This window comes from Colius striatus, chromosome 8, assembly GCF_028858725.1.
Source record: "Colius striatus isolate bColStr4 chromosome 8, bColStr4.1.hap1, whole genome shotgun sequence".
Classification (NCBI taxonomy): domain Eukaryota; kingdom Metazoa; phylum Chordata; class Aves; order Coliiformes; family Coliidae; genus Colius; species Colius striatus.
The window spans coordinates 23842591-23860711 of record NC_084766.1 but is presented as its reverse complement, the minus strand read 5'-3'; the positions used below and the strand labels follow the sequence as shown (position 1 = coordinate 23860711).

Sequence of the window (18121 nt, the reverse complement as noted above, 5' to 3'; positions counted from 1 at the left end):
GGGCAAGTCTCTAGGCTCTGCAGGCCAGAAGAAGTTGGTAAAAGGAACCTGGAATCCAGCGAGATCACTGTGGCATGCAGTCAGTTCAGCTGCCAGACGCTGCAAATTCCCAGGCCTGGAACACTGCTGGTGTCCAGGGCCTCCTTGCTAGTGGCATAGGAGAAAAAGGGGGCTGTTGTTTTTGGTTCCTTAGGGACCAGCCTTCACTGGACTTTTTGTCAGGCTTGTCCTGGAAGGAGATGTCTGTTGCACCAGAGTTGTGTCTTTAGTAGATCCCTATGAGTGTGCCTGATGAAGGCTATAGTTTCTGAGCAACAGTTGTGTCCTGCAGGGATTCTGTGACAATGCCTTCATTGCACGTCCCTGTTGATCTCTTGGGTCCTCCTCTTGTTGGCTCCCCGGAGCTTATGCAGTTTAGGAAGCCCTTTTGGTTACTACTTTGCTGTGTGATGTCGTGCAAGTTAACTATTAACTATGTGTCATCAGGGTTTTTTTATCCCAGCACCACATGAGGGTGTGTGGGACTTTTGTCCTAAGCATCCACCCAGGACTCTCACAGCTGGACAGAGTGAGGAGGAGGAGCCGCTGTCCCTCTGCCCTGAGCCATGTCGGCGGCCCTGGAGGAGTTCTGTGGCTCTGTCTTTTGGGTGAGTGGCTGCGTTACCCTTGTTGCCTGTTCTTGGGGTAGGGGAAGGGGAGGCCAGTGGATCCTGAGGCTCACAGCTTGTTCAGCCCATGGGACCCAAATGCCAGTGGTCAACAGAGGTTCTGGTATTTATCCAGGACTGCTGTGGCACTGATTGCTGTGCACTGTCTGGGAGACATCCACGACACACGATGCAAACGACAGTTCCCTCAGTGGACCTTATCTTGTGTGAGCCCTGCAGGGAACACAGGGCACCCTGCATGGACCTCCTGGGGAATGGTTTGGGTCCAGGTGCTGCAGCTGTCTTGGCTCTTGCAAGGGATGGTTGCAGGGGAAGCCCTTGCAAGTCCAGGCAGATTAGATGGTTAGGGACCTTGGATGAGTGCTGAAATGCTCAGCGAGGAAGGTGGATGCTGAGGAAAGTCGTGTGAAGAGGTGGGGCAGCAGCTGTAAAAGTGCTGGCTCTTGTGCCATGAGCCCAGTGAGGGCCAAGCCATCGTGACCCAGCTGTCTGTCCTTGCTGCCCCCAGAATGCCTCCTACCTCAATCGTCCAGATGCCGACCTGCCCGAGTGCTTTCAGCAGACTGTGCTGGTTTGGATCCCCCTTGGCTTCTTCTGGATATTGGCTCCGTGGCAGCTCCTGCCCATGTGCAAATCCAAAGCCAAGAAATCATCTGTGACCACACTCTACATCATCAAACAGGTAGAGTGAGGCTGAGAGGGTAGGCTGGAGCAGCCTGGGATGGAAGGGTGGGGAGTGGAAAGCCTCTGGGCTGGAGTCAGGTGTAGGGTGGAGAGATGAGAAATGTAGGAGGGAAGGAGCAATGTGCTAGGGTGCCATCTGGGACAGGAATGTAAAGGGGGGCTCAGGACAGGGCACATCTGAGACGGAGGGGATCACAAGGCTGGGATGCACTGGAAGGGAGGGTGGAGATGTGTACTGGGGCCTCTCATCTTATGAGCTGTTATCCTCCAAGCGGAAAATGATGGCAGTACTCCTGCAGAAGTGCTGCAGCTTCATACAGCCCTATGAAAGCTCCCCAGGCCAGGTTTGGGTTGGAAAGGGTGTAATGGTGTATGGGACATCTGTGGTATCTCCTGGTGGTTCCCAGTGCCCAGGCTGGTCTGGGTGTCCCCTCAGGCTGCTCCCCTCTCTTCACAGGTGCTGGTTGCCTTGCTGGTGCTGACAGCAGTGGCGGAGCTGGCACTGGCCTTTGTAGAGGACACAGAGCAGGATCCACTGCCAGCTGTCTGGTACACAAACCCCAGCCTGTACCTCATCACCTGGGTAAGGGTCATCTGCGAAATGTGCTGTGTCACTAGAAACACGGTGTGAGACGGCAGGGCTATGAAGGAGGAAACAACCCAGAGAGCAGCGGGAAGCCATGCCTGTGAGGGAGGCATAGCCTGGGACATGGATAGAGGCAATAGGAGATGGGTAGGGATGATGGGAGATGGGTGGCAACGAGCCCTGTGCACATGTGGGTGGTGCACGAGGGCGATAGGTTGAGGGCAGGTGTCTTGGTTGTTCGCTCCCACTGTTCTTAAAACTGGGATAGATGCTACGGCTGTGAGTGTAGCTCAACCTTCTGGTAAAAGCCTTAGTAGCAGCAGTGTGGTTTTCACAGGGCTGATAGCGCAATGTGAGCATCAGACCATGGCTTGCTGCTCTGGTACCTTACAGCTTCCCGTGGGTTGCTGCTCAGGTTTGTGTAAAGGGTTAAGAAGTGCCATAGGATACCCAGGCAGAGGGGAGCTCTGAGGACACAGGGGCTGTGGAATTTGCTTGGTGGAATTTGCAGGCAGCTTGCATGAGACATGGAATGTTCTGACTATCTTAACAAAGCTGTAATGCTCAGGAGCTACATTTAAGAGCACTTGCTATCCTTTTTTGTATTTTGTCGTGTCATTTATTTGCACGTGCAGAGTTCATCTGAGATTAGAGGGCAAGGGGGCTGCCCAGAGAGGCTGCGCTCCTGGACTCTGGTCTGGCTTTACTTCCAGATCTGGAGGCAATCAATACATAGGAGACAGGATGTGACTTTGCAGCTGGGTGTATCTGAGCACGTGGGGTGAGAACAGCTGAAAACAGAAACAGTGTCCTGCTGTAATATCAGGCTGTCCTCAGACCCTGCTTTTCCTATGAGGACATGTTATCTCTTCCTCAAATAAACCTTTGCTACGTGCAATTAACTCCAAGCTTCTGTAGGGTTGGCCCTGGGTTCAAGGCAGTGAATCCCAGCAGATCTCGTGTGCTGGTGTGCCAGGGCACATGCTCCAAAGGCATGTTTAGAGCCCAGACCTATTCCTGCAGCTCTATCTGAACTTCTGACTGGTTTTCCTTCCCCCAGCTCCTGGTCCTGCTGATCCACGATGCGCGACGCTACTGCTTGCGCAGAGACTCAGGGATACTTTACTGCTTCTGGACGCTGTCCCTGCTCTGTGGGATATTGCCGTTCCAGTCGCTGCTCCGGAAAGCCCTGCAGGTCGGGTTTGGCAGGAAGCTCTGCCCTTTGCTGTGGCCACCTTCTGTCCCCAAAGAAAGTCCTTTCAGACCTCATTCCCTGAAAAGCTCTCAGTGGTATCGTTGAGGTCCCAGCTGCCCTGGTTGTGGGACCAGAAGAGACCTGAGAAAGAATGGGCTCTTTGAATTCATCTTATCTCTTTGGGGGCGCATTAGGTCTCCAGGACTAATTTCTGTCCTCATGGACTCACGGGAGGAGGTAGGGGAGAAGCAGGGAAGGGCAGAGAAGGGAAGCTGAGTCAGGACCCAGAGCAAGTTTTGTACTGTCTTGTTTGGGCCAGTGTTGTTCCCTGTCCTGGGGGTGGATCTTGTTTCTGAGTGCCAGGTGGCCTTGAGACAAGCTCCAACATTCACCCTGGGCTCTCCATTCCTGCAGGAACCAATCTCTGACGTGCCACGGTTTATCCTTTTCTACATCTGCTATGGGCTCCAGCTGCTGCTCTTCCTTGTCTCAGCTTTCTCAGATGTTGCCCCAGAAGCAAGAGAAATCACCAGGAAGGTACGAGGCCCATGCAGGAGTGGGCTCGGGGTGCCCCATCTTGGCTGTGTGGGGCAGGGCAGAGTGGGCTCCATGCACAGGTTCCTGTGAGAACGGAGACCTGGGGGCTTCAGCAAATGGCACAGCAGGAGCTGGAGCCTGTGGCCTGGGGAAGCTGCATGTATGTCCAAGATTGGGGCAGATTCTGGCTGTGAAACGGGATTCCTGGGGCTGGAGCTGGCATAGTTTGAAACTTGTGTTCCTTAATTAATGACTGGGGCTGCTGAGTCAAGTGTTATCCACACCAGCACTCAGCACCCACAGTCTCATGGTGCTCACTTTGCTTTGTACCCTAGAACCCAGAGATGACAGCCTCCTTCCTGAGCTCCATCACCTTCGAATGGTACAGCAGGTGAGCAGGGGTCTGTGTGAGGACAGGCTGGAGAAATGCAGAGGTGCTTTAGGGCTGGCCCAGCCCTGTCTGGGGGAGCCTGCAGCACAGGCTGCTTAGAGTTAATTGTGAGAGGCAGCACGTTCAGTGCAGCCTGAGCTCAGGGCCAGGCTGGGTGTGAAGGCTGTGCATTCGCAGCCAAGACTGTCCCACAGGTGTAGTGTGGGAAATTTGCTGAGGGGAGATTTCTCTGCTCCACAGCACAGTTTTAAAGGGCTACCGCAAGCCTTTGGAGATAGAGGACGTCTGGGAGTTGAAAGAGAAAGACAAGATCCAGGCCATTCACAGTACTTTTGAGAAGAACATGAAGACTGCCTTGAGGAAGGCCCAAGCAGAGCTGGAGAAACGGAAACACAAGAAAAGACGCCGAGAAGGTGACCCGAACCATAGCAACAACATGAGCAAGGCTCAGAGCCAAGACGTCTTGGTGATGGTAAATCCCTTCCTACTCTTGGCCTTGCATGGGACTGAGACATCCAGGTCCAGCCTCAGGGAGTAGAGTCACCTCACCTGCCTGCAGCCTCCTTTGCTAGGTGTTCCCCTCTTTGATTCTGTAAGCCTGTTGGCAGAGATGGAGGAACCCATGACAGGGTCTTTCCTGTCCTTGGCAGATCCCCAGGTTTTGAAAGACCAAGAAAATCTCCATCCTCTGCCCCGCAGAAGGACAGGAACCACTCTCAAGTTTGCTGTACAAGCAGCTATCTTGTCTCTCCATCTTTCTCTTACCCAGATACCTCCCAGCAGTGAAGTCAGAGTGAACGTCACTCTGTGATCATCCCTGGCCTCAGATTCTTACTGGGATGCTTGATTTTTAGCCCAAGATGTTCAGGCTAATCTGGGGTTTGCAACAATTGTCTTCAGTGCACAAGAGAGGTGTCAGTACTGGGGGTACATGACATGAGCAGAGGTCAGTGAGAGGGAACATGATAGGAGGAAAATCTAAGGCTTCTCTCAGGATAGCTGGTCTGTGGGTTGTGACACTGCCCTGGCAGCATGCTTCCAGTTGCAGGGAGCCTGCACACCCTACTCTTACTTCTTCTTGGGCTTCCCTATAGGAGGAGAAGCAGACGAAGAGGAAAAAAAAGAAGGGGGACAAAGAGCACTCTGGGCCTCTCAAGGATTACCCCAGGGGCTGGTTGGTGAAAACTCTGGGCAAGACCTTCTGGCAGAACCTCGTGCTGTCGGTGGCTTTCAAGCTGGTGCATGATGTACTTGTGTTCGTCAGTCCCCAGCTGCTGAAGTGAGTCCTTTCTCTCTGTTCCTGTCTCTGGCCTGTCCTGGCTTTACATCCAGACCTTGCACCTCCCCATGTTCAGTGCATCCCGTGCCACCACCTCCACAGGTGTACCTCTCCTAGCCCTGCTAACTGAGGACTTTTTGTGGCCTTCATCAAAGGTGCAAGAATGTGTCGGGTTACAGTTAAATGAGGAACTGAGCTAAGCTGAGCTGAGCTGAGCTGAGCTGGCTGCCCACTCTGTGGGCAGAATCAAAGAGATACAGAATCACAGAACCTTATGGGTTGGAAGGGACCTCGAGGCATCATCTAGTGTCCTTTGTTATGCAGTCCTACTCCCTCTCTGGAGACAGTCCTGACCCATCTTTGAGGCCCTTTCTGAGCCAGGCCAGATCATGCCAGCAGGACCTGACTGGTGTGTTTTGCAGAGCCACACAGGTTCTGTTTATGATCTGATTTGTACAAGTGACTGCTGCTGTGTGTGAAATACAGTGTCCTCAAGGTGGGAGTCCCCAGTTTGCTGAGCGTGGAGCCAGCTGTCTGGGCAGAGTCTCTGTCGATGCTCTCGAGAGGATGCTCTCCCTGTGTTGGTTTGGACCCTCCTGCCCAGGTCTGCCTCAGTGGGGTGGGAGTCTGATGGGCTGCTCTGCTCTGCAGGTTGCTGATTGCCTTTGTGTCGGATAAAGAGTCCTTTGCCTGGCAGGGATACTTGTATGCCATCTTGCTCTTCCTGACTAGTGTCATCCAGTCCCTCTGCCTGCAGCAGCACTTCACCTTGTGCTTCCATCTTGGCATAAATGTGCGTGCCAGTCTCATTGCTGCCATCTACAAGAAGGTTGGTATGGTCCTGTCATCTCCCCCACTGGCTTCCCCCCAGCTGGGCTGGGGATACTGGCATCTGTTTCCTACCCATTAATCTGGGGTGACTGAGGTGTATATATGCCCTTCACTTCCCAGAAAGACACGGGGAGAGCTTGGTTTGTGGAACACTGGGGATACTGTGGGTGCTGGTTCTGCCTGGGCCTTGGGTGCTGCAGCCATGTGTTTGAGAGCTGCCAGGGGCTGAGGGATGTTTCTCTTCAGATCACCACAACACCCAGGGCAGCTGCCACTAAGATTCCTGCTCAGAGATGTGTTTCTTTGCCTCCAGCACCCAGTGGTGTTGCAGGCAGTAATGACAACACCTATGGCCAGCTAAGAGGCACCAGGAGCAAACCCAGGAGCAGTCTCAGCCAGGCCTTCTCATCCCCTGCTCTGTGCCATGCTGCTGGCAGCCAGGCTGCTCCCAGTCTGCCTTGCAGTGACTGTACATTCTGTCTCCAGGCCCTCACCATGACTGGTGTCACGCGAAAGGAGTCCACAGTGGGAGAGACTGTGAATCTGATGTCGGCTGACGCTCAGAGGTTCATGGATGTGGCCAACTTCATTCACCAGCTGTGGTCAGGCCCACTGCAGATTATCGTGTCCATTGTGTTCCTCTGGGTAGAGCTGGGCCCCTCTGTCCTGGCTGGCATCGCGGTCATGGTGCTGCTCATCCCCCTAAACGCGATCCTGGTCACCAAGTCCAAAACCATACAGGTCAGTGGTGGGTGCAAAAGGCTCCCTGGCCTCCCACTCCACAGACCCACTCTTGCTTCCTTCACTTGTTTTCTACATTCTTCTCCTCTTCGCTGTTATGCTGCAGATCTTTCCCAGCCCAGGAAGTCCAACTGACTTGGGCTGGGGATGTCTCCAGCCTGAGCTAGTGGTAGGCTGAGAGAAGGCAGGTGAGACCTGTTCTACCATCACAGCTGAACTTGAACAGGGCTGAATGCAGCCTTCAGGACTGAAAGCGAGATATTACCAACCACAAAAAATAAAGCTCTACCTTCTAGCTGACAACAGGGTGCTATTGTTTGCCAGGGTCCAAACAAGTTCCATCTTTGTGGGATGGTTTACCTGGGCTCTGCTGCCCACCCTTCCCTTTCCTGTAGTATCCCAGATGTATTTCTAAGGGTGAGCTGCTGGCAGGTTTAGATGACCTCTGTCTCTTGTGTTTGCAGGTGAGGAACATGAAGAACAAAGATGAACGCATGAAAATAATGAATGAAATCCTCAGTGGAATCAAGGTGAGCAGTGAAGACCCCTCAGGCAGCTGCTGCACCCCTCTTCTTGGTGCTCTGTATCTGGAGGCAGTAGTTTTGAGGCCCTCTGTCTGGGGTAGCCAAGCCTCAGTCTCTGCAATTCCCTTGGCTTCCTCACCTTGTGAAAGGTCAGCTGAAGAAGAGCTCTGGGTGACAGGGACCATGACTTGGGAACCAAAAGAGGGTTTTCTGGGATAGCTGTGGTGGTGAGCAGACTGCCATGGTGGCAGAGGGGCTGGCAGCGACCTCTAAGCTGAGGATGACGGGGTAGAAATGCTGTGAGGAAGTTCTATAAGCCATGAGGCAGAACATGAAAGGGGAGATGCAGCGGCCAAGCAGGCTTCTGAGCAAGCCAGGAGCTGGTGTTGGAGGTGCTGGCCAGCAGCAAGCTGAGCGTGGAGGTGGATGTGCTCATGATACCAGCAGCCACCCACCCTACTCACCCCACAGACCCTGAAGCTTTTTGCCTGGGAGCCCTCATTTGAGGAGCGAGTGAACAAGATCCGGGCACTGGAGCTCAAGGACTTGCTGAACTTCAGTTACCTGCAGTCAGTCTCGATCTTTGGGTTCACCTGTGCCCCCTTCCTGGTGAGTGCCAGCAGGTGTGGGGGAGGCTGCAGCTTCCTCAGAGCTGGAGCTGGGCTGTGTCCAAGGGAATGGGGAAGATTAAGAGCCTTGGCTGCAGCACTCCTGCAGTGAGGGAGGGCTGGCTGACAGATGTCTGGATGTCTGGGATGTATGATCCTGGCCGCTATCAGGAGAGCTGTGCTGGAAAGGGTGAGATGGGGCCTATAGGAGAAGGGAAGCAGGAGGGTAAGAGGTTCCCAGCAGGAAGGCACTGCTGAAGCCTTAAGAGGAGCACAAGGGTCTAGGCTGCACACAGCCACACTGGTGGTGGCTTTCCCTGCTGTCTGTCCTAGGTCTCGTTGGCCAGCTTTGCTGTCTACGTGCTGGTGGATGAGAACAACGTCCTGGATGCACAAAAGGCCTTCACCTCCATCTCTCTTTTCAACGTGCTGCGCTTCCCCATGTCCATGCTGCCCTTGGTCATCTCTTCCCTGGTGCAGGTCAGCCCTTACATAGAGGTGCAGAGGGATCTTACGATACCTCTGCCAAAATAAGCACATGTGGCTCAGGTGTGTGATGCACTGGGGCCTTGGGCACCACGGGGTCAGTGCACAGGGCTGCTGGCAGCAGGGTGGGACAGGACTCACATGTGTGGCACAGGGCTTGGGGCTGGTGCTTGGGTGGGAGTTGTGTGTACGGGGCTCCTGGCAGCCCACCCAGCTGTGCTCCATGCCCATGTGCCATCCTCTTTCTGCCACTGCAGACCAGTGTGTCAACTGCGAGGCTGGAGCGCTACCTGTCTGCAGAAGACCTGGACACCTCATCTATCCACCACAAGCCCATTGCAGGTAGGTGAAGCCCCAGGTTAGTCCCTGTGGGCGCCATCCCCAGGCTTTCCCAGGCCTGAGGGCTGGCTGTGTTCCAACAGGCAGTGCCGTGCGTTTCTCGGAGGCCACCTTCTCCTGGGAGCAGGACGGCGAAGCTGTGGTCAGAGAGTAAGTGCTCCGCTCTGCGCCGTGCTGGGGGTGGGTGGGCAGGGAGGGGGATTCTGTCTGTGGTGTTAGCTGGGCATGGCAGTCACCTTTCACAGTTCTGCTAGAAGCCGGTGACCCAGAGACACTGCTCTGTGCCAGTCCTGTGCCGGAGCCAGTGAGTGACCTGGCAGTGCTGCTTCCTCAGCCCTCATGTCCTTGCAGCGTCACCCTGGACATTGCACCCGGGAGCCTGGTGGCTGTGGTAGGGGCTGTGGGGTCAGGAAAATCTTCGCTGGTGTGTGCCATGCTGGGGGAGATGGAGAATATCAAGGGACACATCAACATCCAGGTGAGAGCTGCTGGCTGGCATGGGGGGCTTGTGGGGCTGCCTGGGAGCTCACTGGGGAGGCAGCAGGACTGGTGCTGAAATGGTGGATCAGGGCAAGAACAGGCTGCCTGAGGTGCCAGTGCCCAGACTGATGTTCTGATGAGCCTTTTGCCTTTCTTTCCAGGGCTCTGTGGCCTACGTCCCCCAGCAGGCCTGGATCCAGAATGCCACGCTGAGAGACAATATCCTTTTTGGGTCAGAACTGGATGAAGCCAGGTACCAGCAGGTCATCAAGGCTTGTGCCCTCCTACCAGACCTGGAACTACTGCCTGCGGGTGACCAGACCGAGATTGGAGAGAGGGTATCAGAGCTGGGCATTACAAGTTTCCCATAGCACTTGCAGCAGAGGACGAAGCTGTCATCCTGTGCCAGCTCAGCACTCAGAGAGTTAATTCCCTTCCAGGGCATTAACCTGAGTGGGGGCCAGAAGCAGCGAGTCAGCCTGGCCCGGGCAGTGTACAACAATGCAGACATCTACATCCTGGACGACCCCCTCTCTGCCGTGGATGCTCATGTTGGCAAGTACCTCTTCGACCACGTGCTGGGGCCAAAAGGGCTGCTGCAAAAGAAGGTGAGCATCCCTGCCCTCCTCCCCACCACCTGGCCAGGCAGGAATGTCACTGGTGTGGTGGTAACCATCCAGGGAAGCCTGAGGTTTCTTGCCTGGGACAGAGGCAAACCCTGCTGGGGTTTTCCCATGGGGCTGCAGCAGGCAGGAGAGGCCCCGTGGGTCCCCCAGAGGGTGTCTTGTGTCTCCATAGCCAGGCAGTGAAAAACGGAGAGATCCCCAAGCAGGGGATGGAGAGCCTGCAGGCCCATGGCTGGGGAGCCATGGGGGCTCTGATGCTCACTACCCTGCAACCACTTTGTTGCAGACACGGATCTTGGTGACACACAGTATCAGTTTCCTGCCCCAGGTCGATAACATCGTGGTGCTGGTGGCAGGAGCAGTGTCTGAGCACGGCTCCTATAGCACCTTGCTTGAAAGCAGGGGGGCCTTTGCCCAATTCCTGAACTTGTACGGCAGCCAGGAGGAGGATGCTCCAGAGAAAAAGACCACAGGTACCGGGAACACAACGGGGCTGCGGCAGTTAGAGGGGCCGCACAAATGTCTTGTGGTTCTGAAAACCCCACGACCTGATCCATCAGTCTGACCTGACTCTATCCATCCCAGGCCCCTGTGGTGGCTGCTGCGAATCCTTCCCAGCTCTGGCAATCAGCAGCACAAGGACTTTCTGCCTAAGATTTGTACTCAGGCATTGTGTTTAGCAGACAGTGAAGGACTTGTTTAATTGTTTCACTTCCTTTTTAGTTCATCTGTGTTTAAGGGTCACATACTCTTGTGCAGCAGCAGGCTCCGTACCTTAGTGATGCTGGGGTGAGAGAGATCCTTTGGCTTATTCTAAACATGCTATTGGATAACATTTCATCTTTATCGTGTCACTTTGGGAAAGAGCAGTGTCATGTCAGGTGGATGCTCACCCTGCCTGGGCTCAGCCCCATTGCCCAGCTGGAGCCTGGCTATTCCCAGCCTAACTCCACAGGACCCACCTCTACTTGCTCAAAGAGATGTTCCTGAACTGGTGTGATGTGATCTACCAAACCGGGCACCTACTAAACAAGCACAAATGTCAGCTTGAGATCCCACCAGTGGTACTGGGATAAGCCAGCAGCAGGGACTGCCTCCATGCAGGCCTTCAGCCCTACGTCCCCTGGCAGTTCTCTCTACAGCATAATGGATTTCTTCCTCCTCCTGCTGAACTGAGCTTGCAGCAGGGTTGGAGAAGGTGTCATGAGTGGTGGTAGTACACAGCCCAGGCCTGGGATGCAGGACAGAGGTGTGGTACATGGGATCTGCTCTCTCCTCAGTGCCTAACCCTGCCTTCCCTCACTCTTGTGCTTGTAGCTGTTGCTTTAGCTGGGGATGAAGAGCAGGGTGATGATGGCATTGACCCTTGCGTGGAAGAGAGACCTGATGATGTGGTGACCATGACCCTGAAGCGAGAGGCCAGCATCCATCGGAAAGAGTTCAGTCGCAGGTGGGAACTTGATGTGAGCTCTCAGCACTCTCCCGTGGCCCCTACATTGCCTCCCTAGGAGAGGGGGGCCCTGAGGGCTTCCCTGGGGGGTTCCTGCAGAGAAGAGACTGGGAGCCTCCCTACCTGCTCCTACCGCCAGCTGGACTGTGTCAGGAGCATCTGATCTTGCGGTTACTCACCTGAACATATCATAGCGTTACTCTGTGGTCTTCCTTAAAACTCCTGCTGCTGGCTGGTTCTGCTTTTGGGGATGAGGGTTCTGATTTCATGGCCTAAGGCCTAATGCCTAAGGCTTCCACAAGGCTCATTCAAAGCTGCCCTAGTTAGGACACTATTTCTCAGAGGGCTTCAGCACTGGAGTCCCAATGTGGCATAGGGATGGCTACCCAGGAGAGCAGGGCCCATCCAGCACATGGTGAGTAATGGTGCCCACCACCTCCCTGCAGCCTTAGTAAAACCAGCACCAGTTCCTGGAAGAAAGCCCAGGAGGAGCCTCCCAAGATGGTGAAGGGCCAGAAACTGATTGAGAAAGAAACTGTGGAAACTGGCAAGGTGAGGAGAAGGTGTGGATGGACGGATGGACGGATGGACGGACAGATGGATGGATGGATGGATGGACAGATGGAGCATTGTGCTGTGTCAGTGCCCGCAGTTTGCTGGGCAGCAGTGACGGGCTGAATGGGTCCATAGGTGAAGCTCTCTATGTATGTGCGGTACCTGCAAGCTGTGGGCACATGGTGCTCTCTCTGGATTGCCCTGGGCTATGTTGCTCAGTACATCGCCTACGTGGGGTCCAGCCTGTGGCTCAGCGCCTGGACGGACGACGCGCAGCTCTACCTGAACCAGACCTATCCCGTGCAGCAGCGAGACCTGCGGATCGGTGTCTTTGGGGCACTGGGGATGGCACAGGGTGAGTGTTGGGAGCACAGGGGACCCTGCTTGCTCACCTGTGTGGCTCGGAAGGGATTTGACTCACAAGGCCTGCAGCCAGCAGAGCAGCAAGGAGTGGGGGGCTCAGCCCTACTGCTGCCTTCCTCCTGCCTGACCTGGGGACAAGTATCAGTCTGAAGCCAGTGTAAATCACCCCAAGAAGTCTGTGTTGCCCCCTTAGGTTGAAGATAGGTTTTGAGATAGACAGTGCTAGGGCCCAAGACTTTCCAAAGCGTTCACATTGTTCTCCTATGGTGGGATACAGTTACTGGGGCCTCCCAAGAAGGTGGGATGGAGGGCTATCACAGCAGCTTGCTGCAGCGCTGCTGCATTGGAACTGCTTCTTGTGTCTATCCCTTGAGCCAAAGGGTCCCTGACACTAGTGTCATGAGCTGGTGATGACCACCCTGTGCTCTCCTTTCAGCTCTGTTCCTGCTGTTTGCCACCATCCTGTGTTCTCGTGGTGCCGTGCGAGCCTCACGGGTTATGCATCAGCAACTGCTCAGCAACATCCTGCGTGTGCCCATGAGCTTTTTTGACACGACCCCGACTGGCCGTATTGTGAATAGGTTTGCCAAGGTAAGGGAATGGTCCCAACATGGAGAAAATGCTTGCTCCAGCAGGTCTGGAGAGCGTTGGGTGGTGTCATTACCCTGTTGGTCTTTAGTACTGGGCAGATGAGCCCTGATCGGGGCCTTGAAGGGATCAGAAGGGCATGGTGGATGTGAGGCTGACTGTGAGGCAAAAACAAACACTGCGGGCTCTGCTAGGAGGAGAGTAGACAGCAGAGCACAGGGAGTTATGATCTCTTCTGCTCAGTGCTAGGGAAGCCGCAGCTGGATCCTATGTCCTGTTTTTGGGGCCACCTAGACAAGAGGGAAGTGAAGAAACTGAAGAGGGTCCAGAGTAGATTACCATGAGCGGCAGAAGCCTAGAGCTCATGTCCCGTAACAAGTTGTTGTTCTGGTTATGGACTCTTAGGAAAAGAAGCCTTTGAATCCCTTTCTCCAGGGTCCCTGACTGCTTCTCCTCACTCCTTTGAATGTTCCAGGACATCTTCACAATAGACGAGACCATCCCCATGTCCTTTCGCAGCTGGCTCTCCTGCTTCATGGGCATCATTAGCACATTGGTCATAATCTCCCTGGCCACTCCATTCTTCACTCTTGTTATCATTCCCTTGGGCATCTTCTACTATTTTGTGCTGGTGAGTAACTAGGGCTTCAGCGAAGCTTCTGCTCTGCTCTAGAGCAGTATCTTTGTTGCTGCTGGGCTTTGTGTTGGTAACCAAGCTGCATCCCTTGTTTCAGCGCTTCTATATCTCCACGTCACGCCAGCTCCGGCGTCTGGACTCCGTAACCAGGTCTCCCATCTATTCCCACTTTGGTGAGACGGTGTCAGGCCTTTCTGTGATCCGGGCCTACAAACACCAAGGGCGGTTTCTGCAGCACAATGAGAGCACCATGGACATCAATCAGAAAAGTGTTTACTCCTGGATAATCTCAAACAGGTGACTTTTACTCCCTATGCCACAGCACAACCTGCAGCACCTCTGGCCAGCGGCTTCTGGATCCTGAGGGATGTCCCTGAGATGCTGTAGTCCTCCCTCCTGACCTCAGGACCGAGGGTCTATGTAGGAACTGTGGGAGCTCTAGACAGTGACACCATCTGTGGGAAGGAAACAGGGTGATTTTGGAAGCCAGAGTGTGGCCCCCTGGAAGTGTCCAGAGCTTGGGCAGGGTGAGCTGTGCTGTCAAAGGCTGAGATGCTCTTGGTGGGTTCTGGGAGGAGGCTGAATGCTCCAGGCCAGGTAGGAGTGTGATGAGGGCGGTATCTGGTGTTGATGTGTTACTGCGTAGGTACTTTGAGCATATGAGGATTGTGCCGTTGGCACTCCTCTGATATGTGGCATTACCAGCACAGAAAATGGACCTGCTTGTAGATTTGGCTACAAATCACATGCTGTGTAGGCACAGGTCTCCATGTGTACTGTGTTGGGCTCGGGGGGAGAGCTGGGGATGCTGGTGTCACTGGGCTGGGGGTGTGGGCATGCTGGTGGGGTGCTGGTGTCACTGATGGGCCTTGTGCTCTCCAGTGCCCCTCAGCCCTGCTCTCCTGGCACAGGTGGTTGGCCATTCGACTGGAGTTCGTTGGGAGCCTGGTGGTCTTCTTCTCTGCACTTCTAGCAGTGATTTCAAAGGACACTTTGGAGGGTGGCATTGTGGGTCTCTCTGTCTCCTCTGCCCTCAATGTGAGTAAATTAAAGTGTTTTCTTATTCCAGGTCAGGGCTGTTTCTGGGAGCAGCACCCTGATGTCTCTGGGCTGGCTGTGGGATGCTGCCTTGCCTCCAGCTCTGATCCATGTAGAGGGGATTAGATGGGGTGTCCCTTCACCCAGGAAGCTTCTATGGAGCCAGGGGAGAGCATGTCCCATTGTGAGGGGAATGCTTGCTGCTGTAGAGAGGAATATGTTGCCACTGTGGATAAGAGATGCTGCAGTAAAGCATTTGAAGGGCTAGGGAGTGTAGAGCTAGGGGTCAGGCCAGCGATGTTCATGCCCAGGCTGAGTCTCTGAGCTGAAATGGTTATTTGTGGATCCCACTGAGCTATGCATCCTCTGACTCTGCCATGTAGGTGACGCAGACACTGAACTGGCTGGTGCGGACATCTTCAGAGCTGGAGACAAACATCGTGGCTGTGGAGAGAGTACATGAGTACATGAAGGTGAAGAACGAGGTGAGGAGACCAGAGTCCAGGCAGACACCTGCTGCCCAGCTTGGTGCTAGCCAGCATCACAGGGTGCATGCCCCCCTAACACTCCTGTGCCTCCAGGCTCCATGGGTGACAGAAAAGCGCCCGCCCCAGGGCTGGCCCAGCAAAGGCGAGATCAAGTTCATTGACTATAAAGTTCGCTATCGACCTGAACTGGAGCTGGTTCTTCATGGGATCACCTGCAGTATTGAGAGCACTGAGAAGGTGAGGACCTGGGCATCTGCCCTCACCAAATATTTTCTCAGCTTCAGTCTGTGGGCTGGGGAAGGACACTGACAGGATGTGGCTCCAGGGGACCCAAGCTGCAGGGCAGAGATCAAAGTAGACAGTCTGGGAGATGGTGATTGTAGATGCAGAGCAGGAAGGCCCAGCAGACCAAGAAAAAGAGAATTTGTTCTGTTTTCTTCAACTCTGTCAGCTGGTCTTAACGAGCTGTTTCTACAGGTTGGGGTTGTGGGCCGGACTGGAGCTGGAAAATCCTCCCTCACCAACTGCCTCTTCCGGGTGCTGGAGGCTGCTGGAGGGACGATCGTCATTGACAATGTGGATATTGCAACAATTGGCCTCCATGACCTGCGCCAGAAACTCACCATCATCCCCCAGGTGAGCTGACCCCATCCTCCCGTGTCCCACCACTGCACATCCTCCTCAGGCTCTGATCCCTGCACAACACAATGTCCTTAGTGTGCCCCTGGGTGCTGTGGAGGGTCCAAGAGCCTGTGAGCATATGCTGTCACCACCTTCCCCACCCAGCTGCAGGGTGGGCAGGCTATGGTCAAACTCAGGGGCCTGGCACAGCTCCAGCAGCTTCCTTCAGCCCTGCTGAACAGCCATGGCATGGTTGAACAGCCATGGTGTGGCTGAACACAGTGCTCTCCGTGGCAGGACCCCGTGCTCTTCACTGGAACCCTGCGGATGAACCTGGACCCCTTTGACCAATACCCAGATGAGGAGATCTGGAGGGTCCTCGAGCTGTCCCACCTGAAGACATATGTGCAAAACCTTCCCGAGAGGCTGTTGCATCTCGTGAGCGAGGGCGGGGAGAACCTGAGGTGAGCAGAGGAGCGGGGCTGTGCCCATCTCTCCTCCCTTCCCCAGTGCCAGGGGCCAGCCCTGCACAGCAGCCTCCAGCAGAGCGGCTGCCCAGAGACTAGGGCACAGAAGCTTCTGGTAGCAAAGTTGGGAGAAAACAGTCCGTCCCGGAGCCAGTGTCAGTCAGTCCTTCCATGGCTGCCCAGTGCGCTGTGTGCTCAGCTAGGGGAAGGCCAGGGAAGGCTGGGCAGGCATGGTGCTGGGATCCAGGCCGTGTGTGGCCGTAAGCTTGCAGAAGCCTTGCTGGTGTCTGCCTAGTAACACATGTTCCCCACCTCATGGCAGCACTGGGCAGAGGCAGCTGGTGTGCCTGGCCCGCGCCTTGCTCCGCAAAGCCAAGATCCTCATCCTGGATGAAGCAACAGCAGCCGTAGATCTGGAAACGGATCATTTAATCCAGTCGACAATCCGGAGCGCGTTTGCCGACTGCACCGTCCTTACCATCGCCCACCGCCTCCACACCATCATGGACAGCAACAGGTACGGCAGGGCAGTGCCGCGGGGAAGGGGCACCTGGACTCCCAGCATGGGGTGAGAGATGGCCAGCAGCAGAAGCAAGGCTGCACCCGAGGGGCAGGGCTGGGTGCAGTGCTCAGGACCACAATGTAGAGAGCTTCTGTGCCGAGGCGGTTGAACCATGGAATGTGGCTATATGAGTGAGGATCAGGGGGGCTGTAGTGCAGCGCTACTGGCCTGGACCCGGGAGCTCAGGCCTTCTCCTTCTCTGCCAGGGTGATGGTGCTGCACGCCGGGAGGATCGTGGAATACGGCAGCCCTGAGGAGCTGCTCAGGAAGCAGGGCGCCTTCGCTGCCATGGCAAAGGATGCCGGCATCAGCAGTACGGAGAGCACCGCGCTGTAGGTGGAGCGAAGCAGCTGTGGGTGCACAGGCACCAGCCTCTCCCACAACCCACCCTCTGGCTCTGCCGCGGACACAGCCGCTTCGCTGCTCTCAGAACAGAGGGTCTGGACTTGAATGGACTGTTAACGTTGCTAGCACACCCTGCCTGCTGTGCATATGAGGATCTGGAGCTGCTTAATTCGTTCCAGTATACAGGGGAAAGTATACTCCCTGCCAGGCAGGGAGACCGTGACCCCTTGGGGGTCTTACTTTTTGTACTTCACCCTGCCAGGGGAACCTTGCTGAGATGCTTTAGCACTATAGAATCAAATTTGAAGTTTAATTTGAGAGTGAATGTTATAATTTATTTACTTTTTGTAACTGTTGCTAGTGTTGCAATTAAAAGTCTGACTTAAGGCATGTTAAGTAGGCCTCAGTTTAGCGTTAAGCCTGGCTGCTGTGTGGGGGGATGGGTAACACAGACTATTCACACATGGGATAGATGTGACAGTCACAGATGCACAGTGGTGTGGAGTCCAAACGGAGTGGTACAGCTCTACCCAGGCACAAGCAGTGCTCTCTGGCAGGGGAGCTGGGGCAGCCCGGGCCTGCCTGCCGTTCCTGTGGATGCAGCTCCCTTTGGCTGTTGTGCAAAGTAATGGGGTGATGGAAACCACTAGTGGGTCAGATTGTGGCTCCAGACTACAAACCAGATTGTGGGGGAGAGACACACACCACACACACTCCTGAGCATAAAAGGCAGGAGTGGCAGCACTGCCAGCAACTGCTGGCACCCAGGGAGCCTGTGCCCACTTGCCCACCTATGGCAGGGACAACCCCTTCACCTTGGCTGGTGCCAGAAAGGACACAAGCCTCACTCCCCCACCTGAACCTTGTAACAAGCAGCAGGGCAGGGGGAGAGGATAGTGCAAGCACTACTTATTAAATGAAGAGCTTTCCTGTGAGGGTTTCTGAGTGCCTCAGGGGCAGGTGGCACAAAAAGCAAGGCAAACACATAGTAGACCTCTCTGAAAGGTGAATGTTCTTCCTGGCCACGAAGGG

The 18121-nt window shown here is 54.9% G+C and overlaps 1 protein-coding gene across 1 annotated transcript; it reads left to right on the top strand.

Annotated features, from left to right (window-relative positions):
- The first annotated feature begins 4009 nt into the window (after window positions 1-4009).
- LOC104552740 (ATP-binding cassette sub-family C member 2-like) lies at window positions 4010-17238 on the top strand. The gene is given in 28 exon segments (XM_062001886.1): window positions 4010-4061; window positions 4302-4533; window positions 5159-5340; window positions 5992-6169; window positions 6658-6912; window positions 7377-7442; window positions 7908-8045; window positions 8378-8524; window positions 8788-8872; window positions 8953-9019; window positions 9221-9347; window positions 9511-9687; window positions 9790-9957; window positions 10262-10448; window positions 11193-11198; window positions 11305-11425; window positions 11821-11977; window positions 12116-12335; window positions 12780-12934; window positions 13407-13562; window positions 13666-13865; window positions 14480-14606; window positions 14990-15091; window positions 15188-15331; window positions 15572-15730; window positions 16013-16179; window positions 16505-16699; window positions 16951-17238. Coding segments are annotated over 28 exon segments (4095 nt in total). The 5' UTR covers window positions 4010-4014; the 3' UTR covers window positions 17081-17238.
- Window positions 17239-18121: the final 883 nt, after the last annotated feature.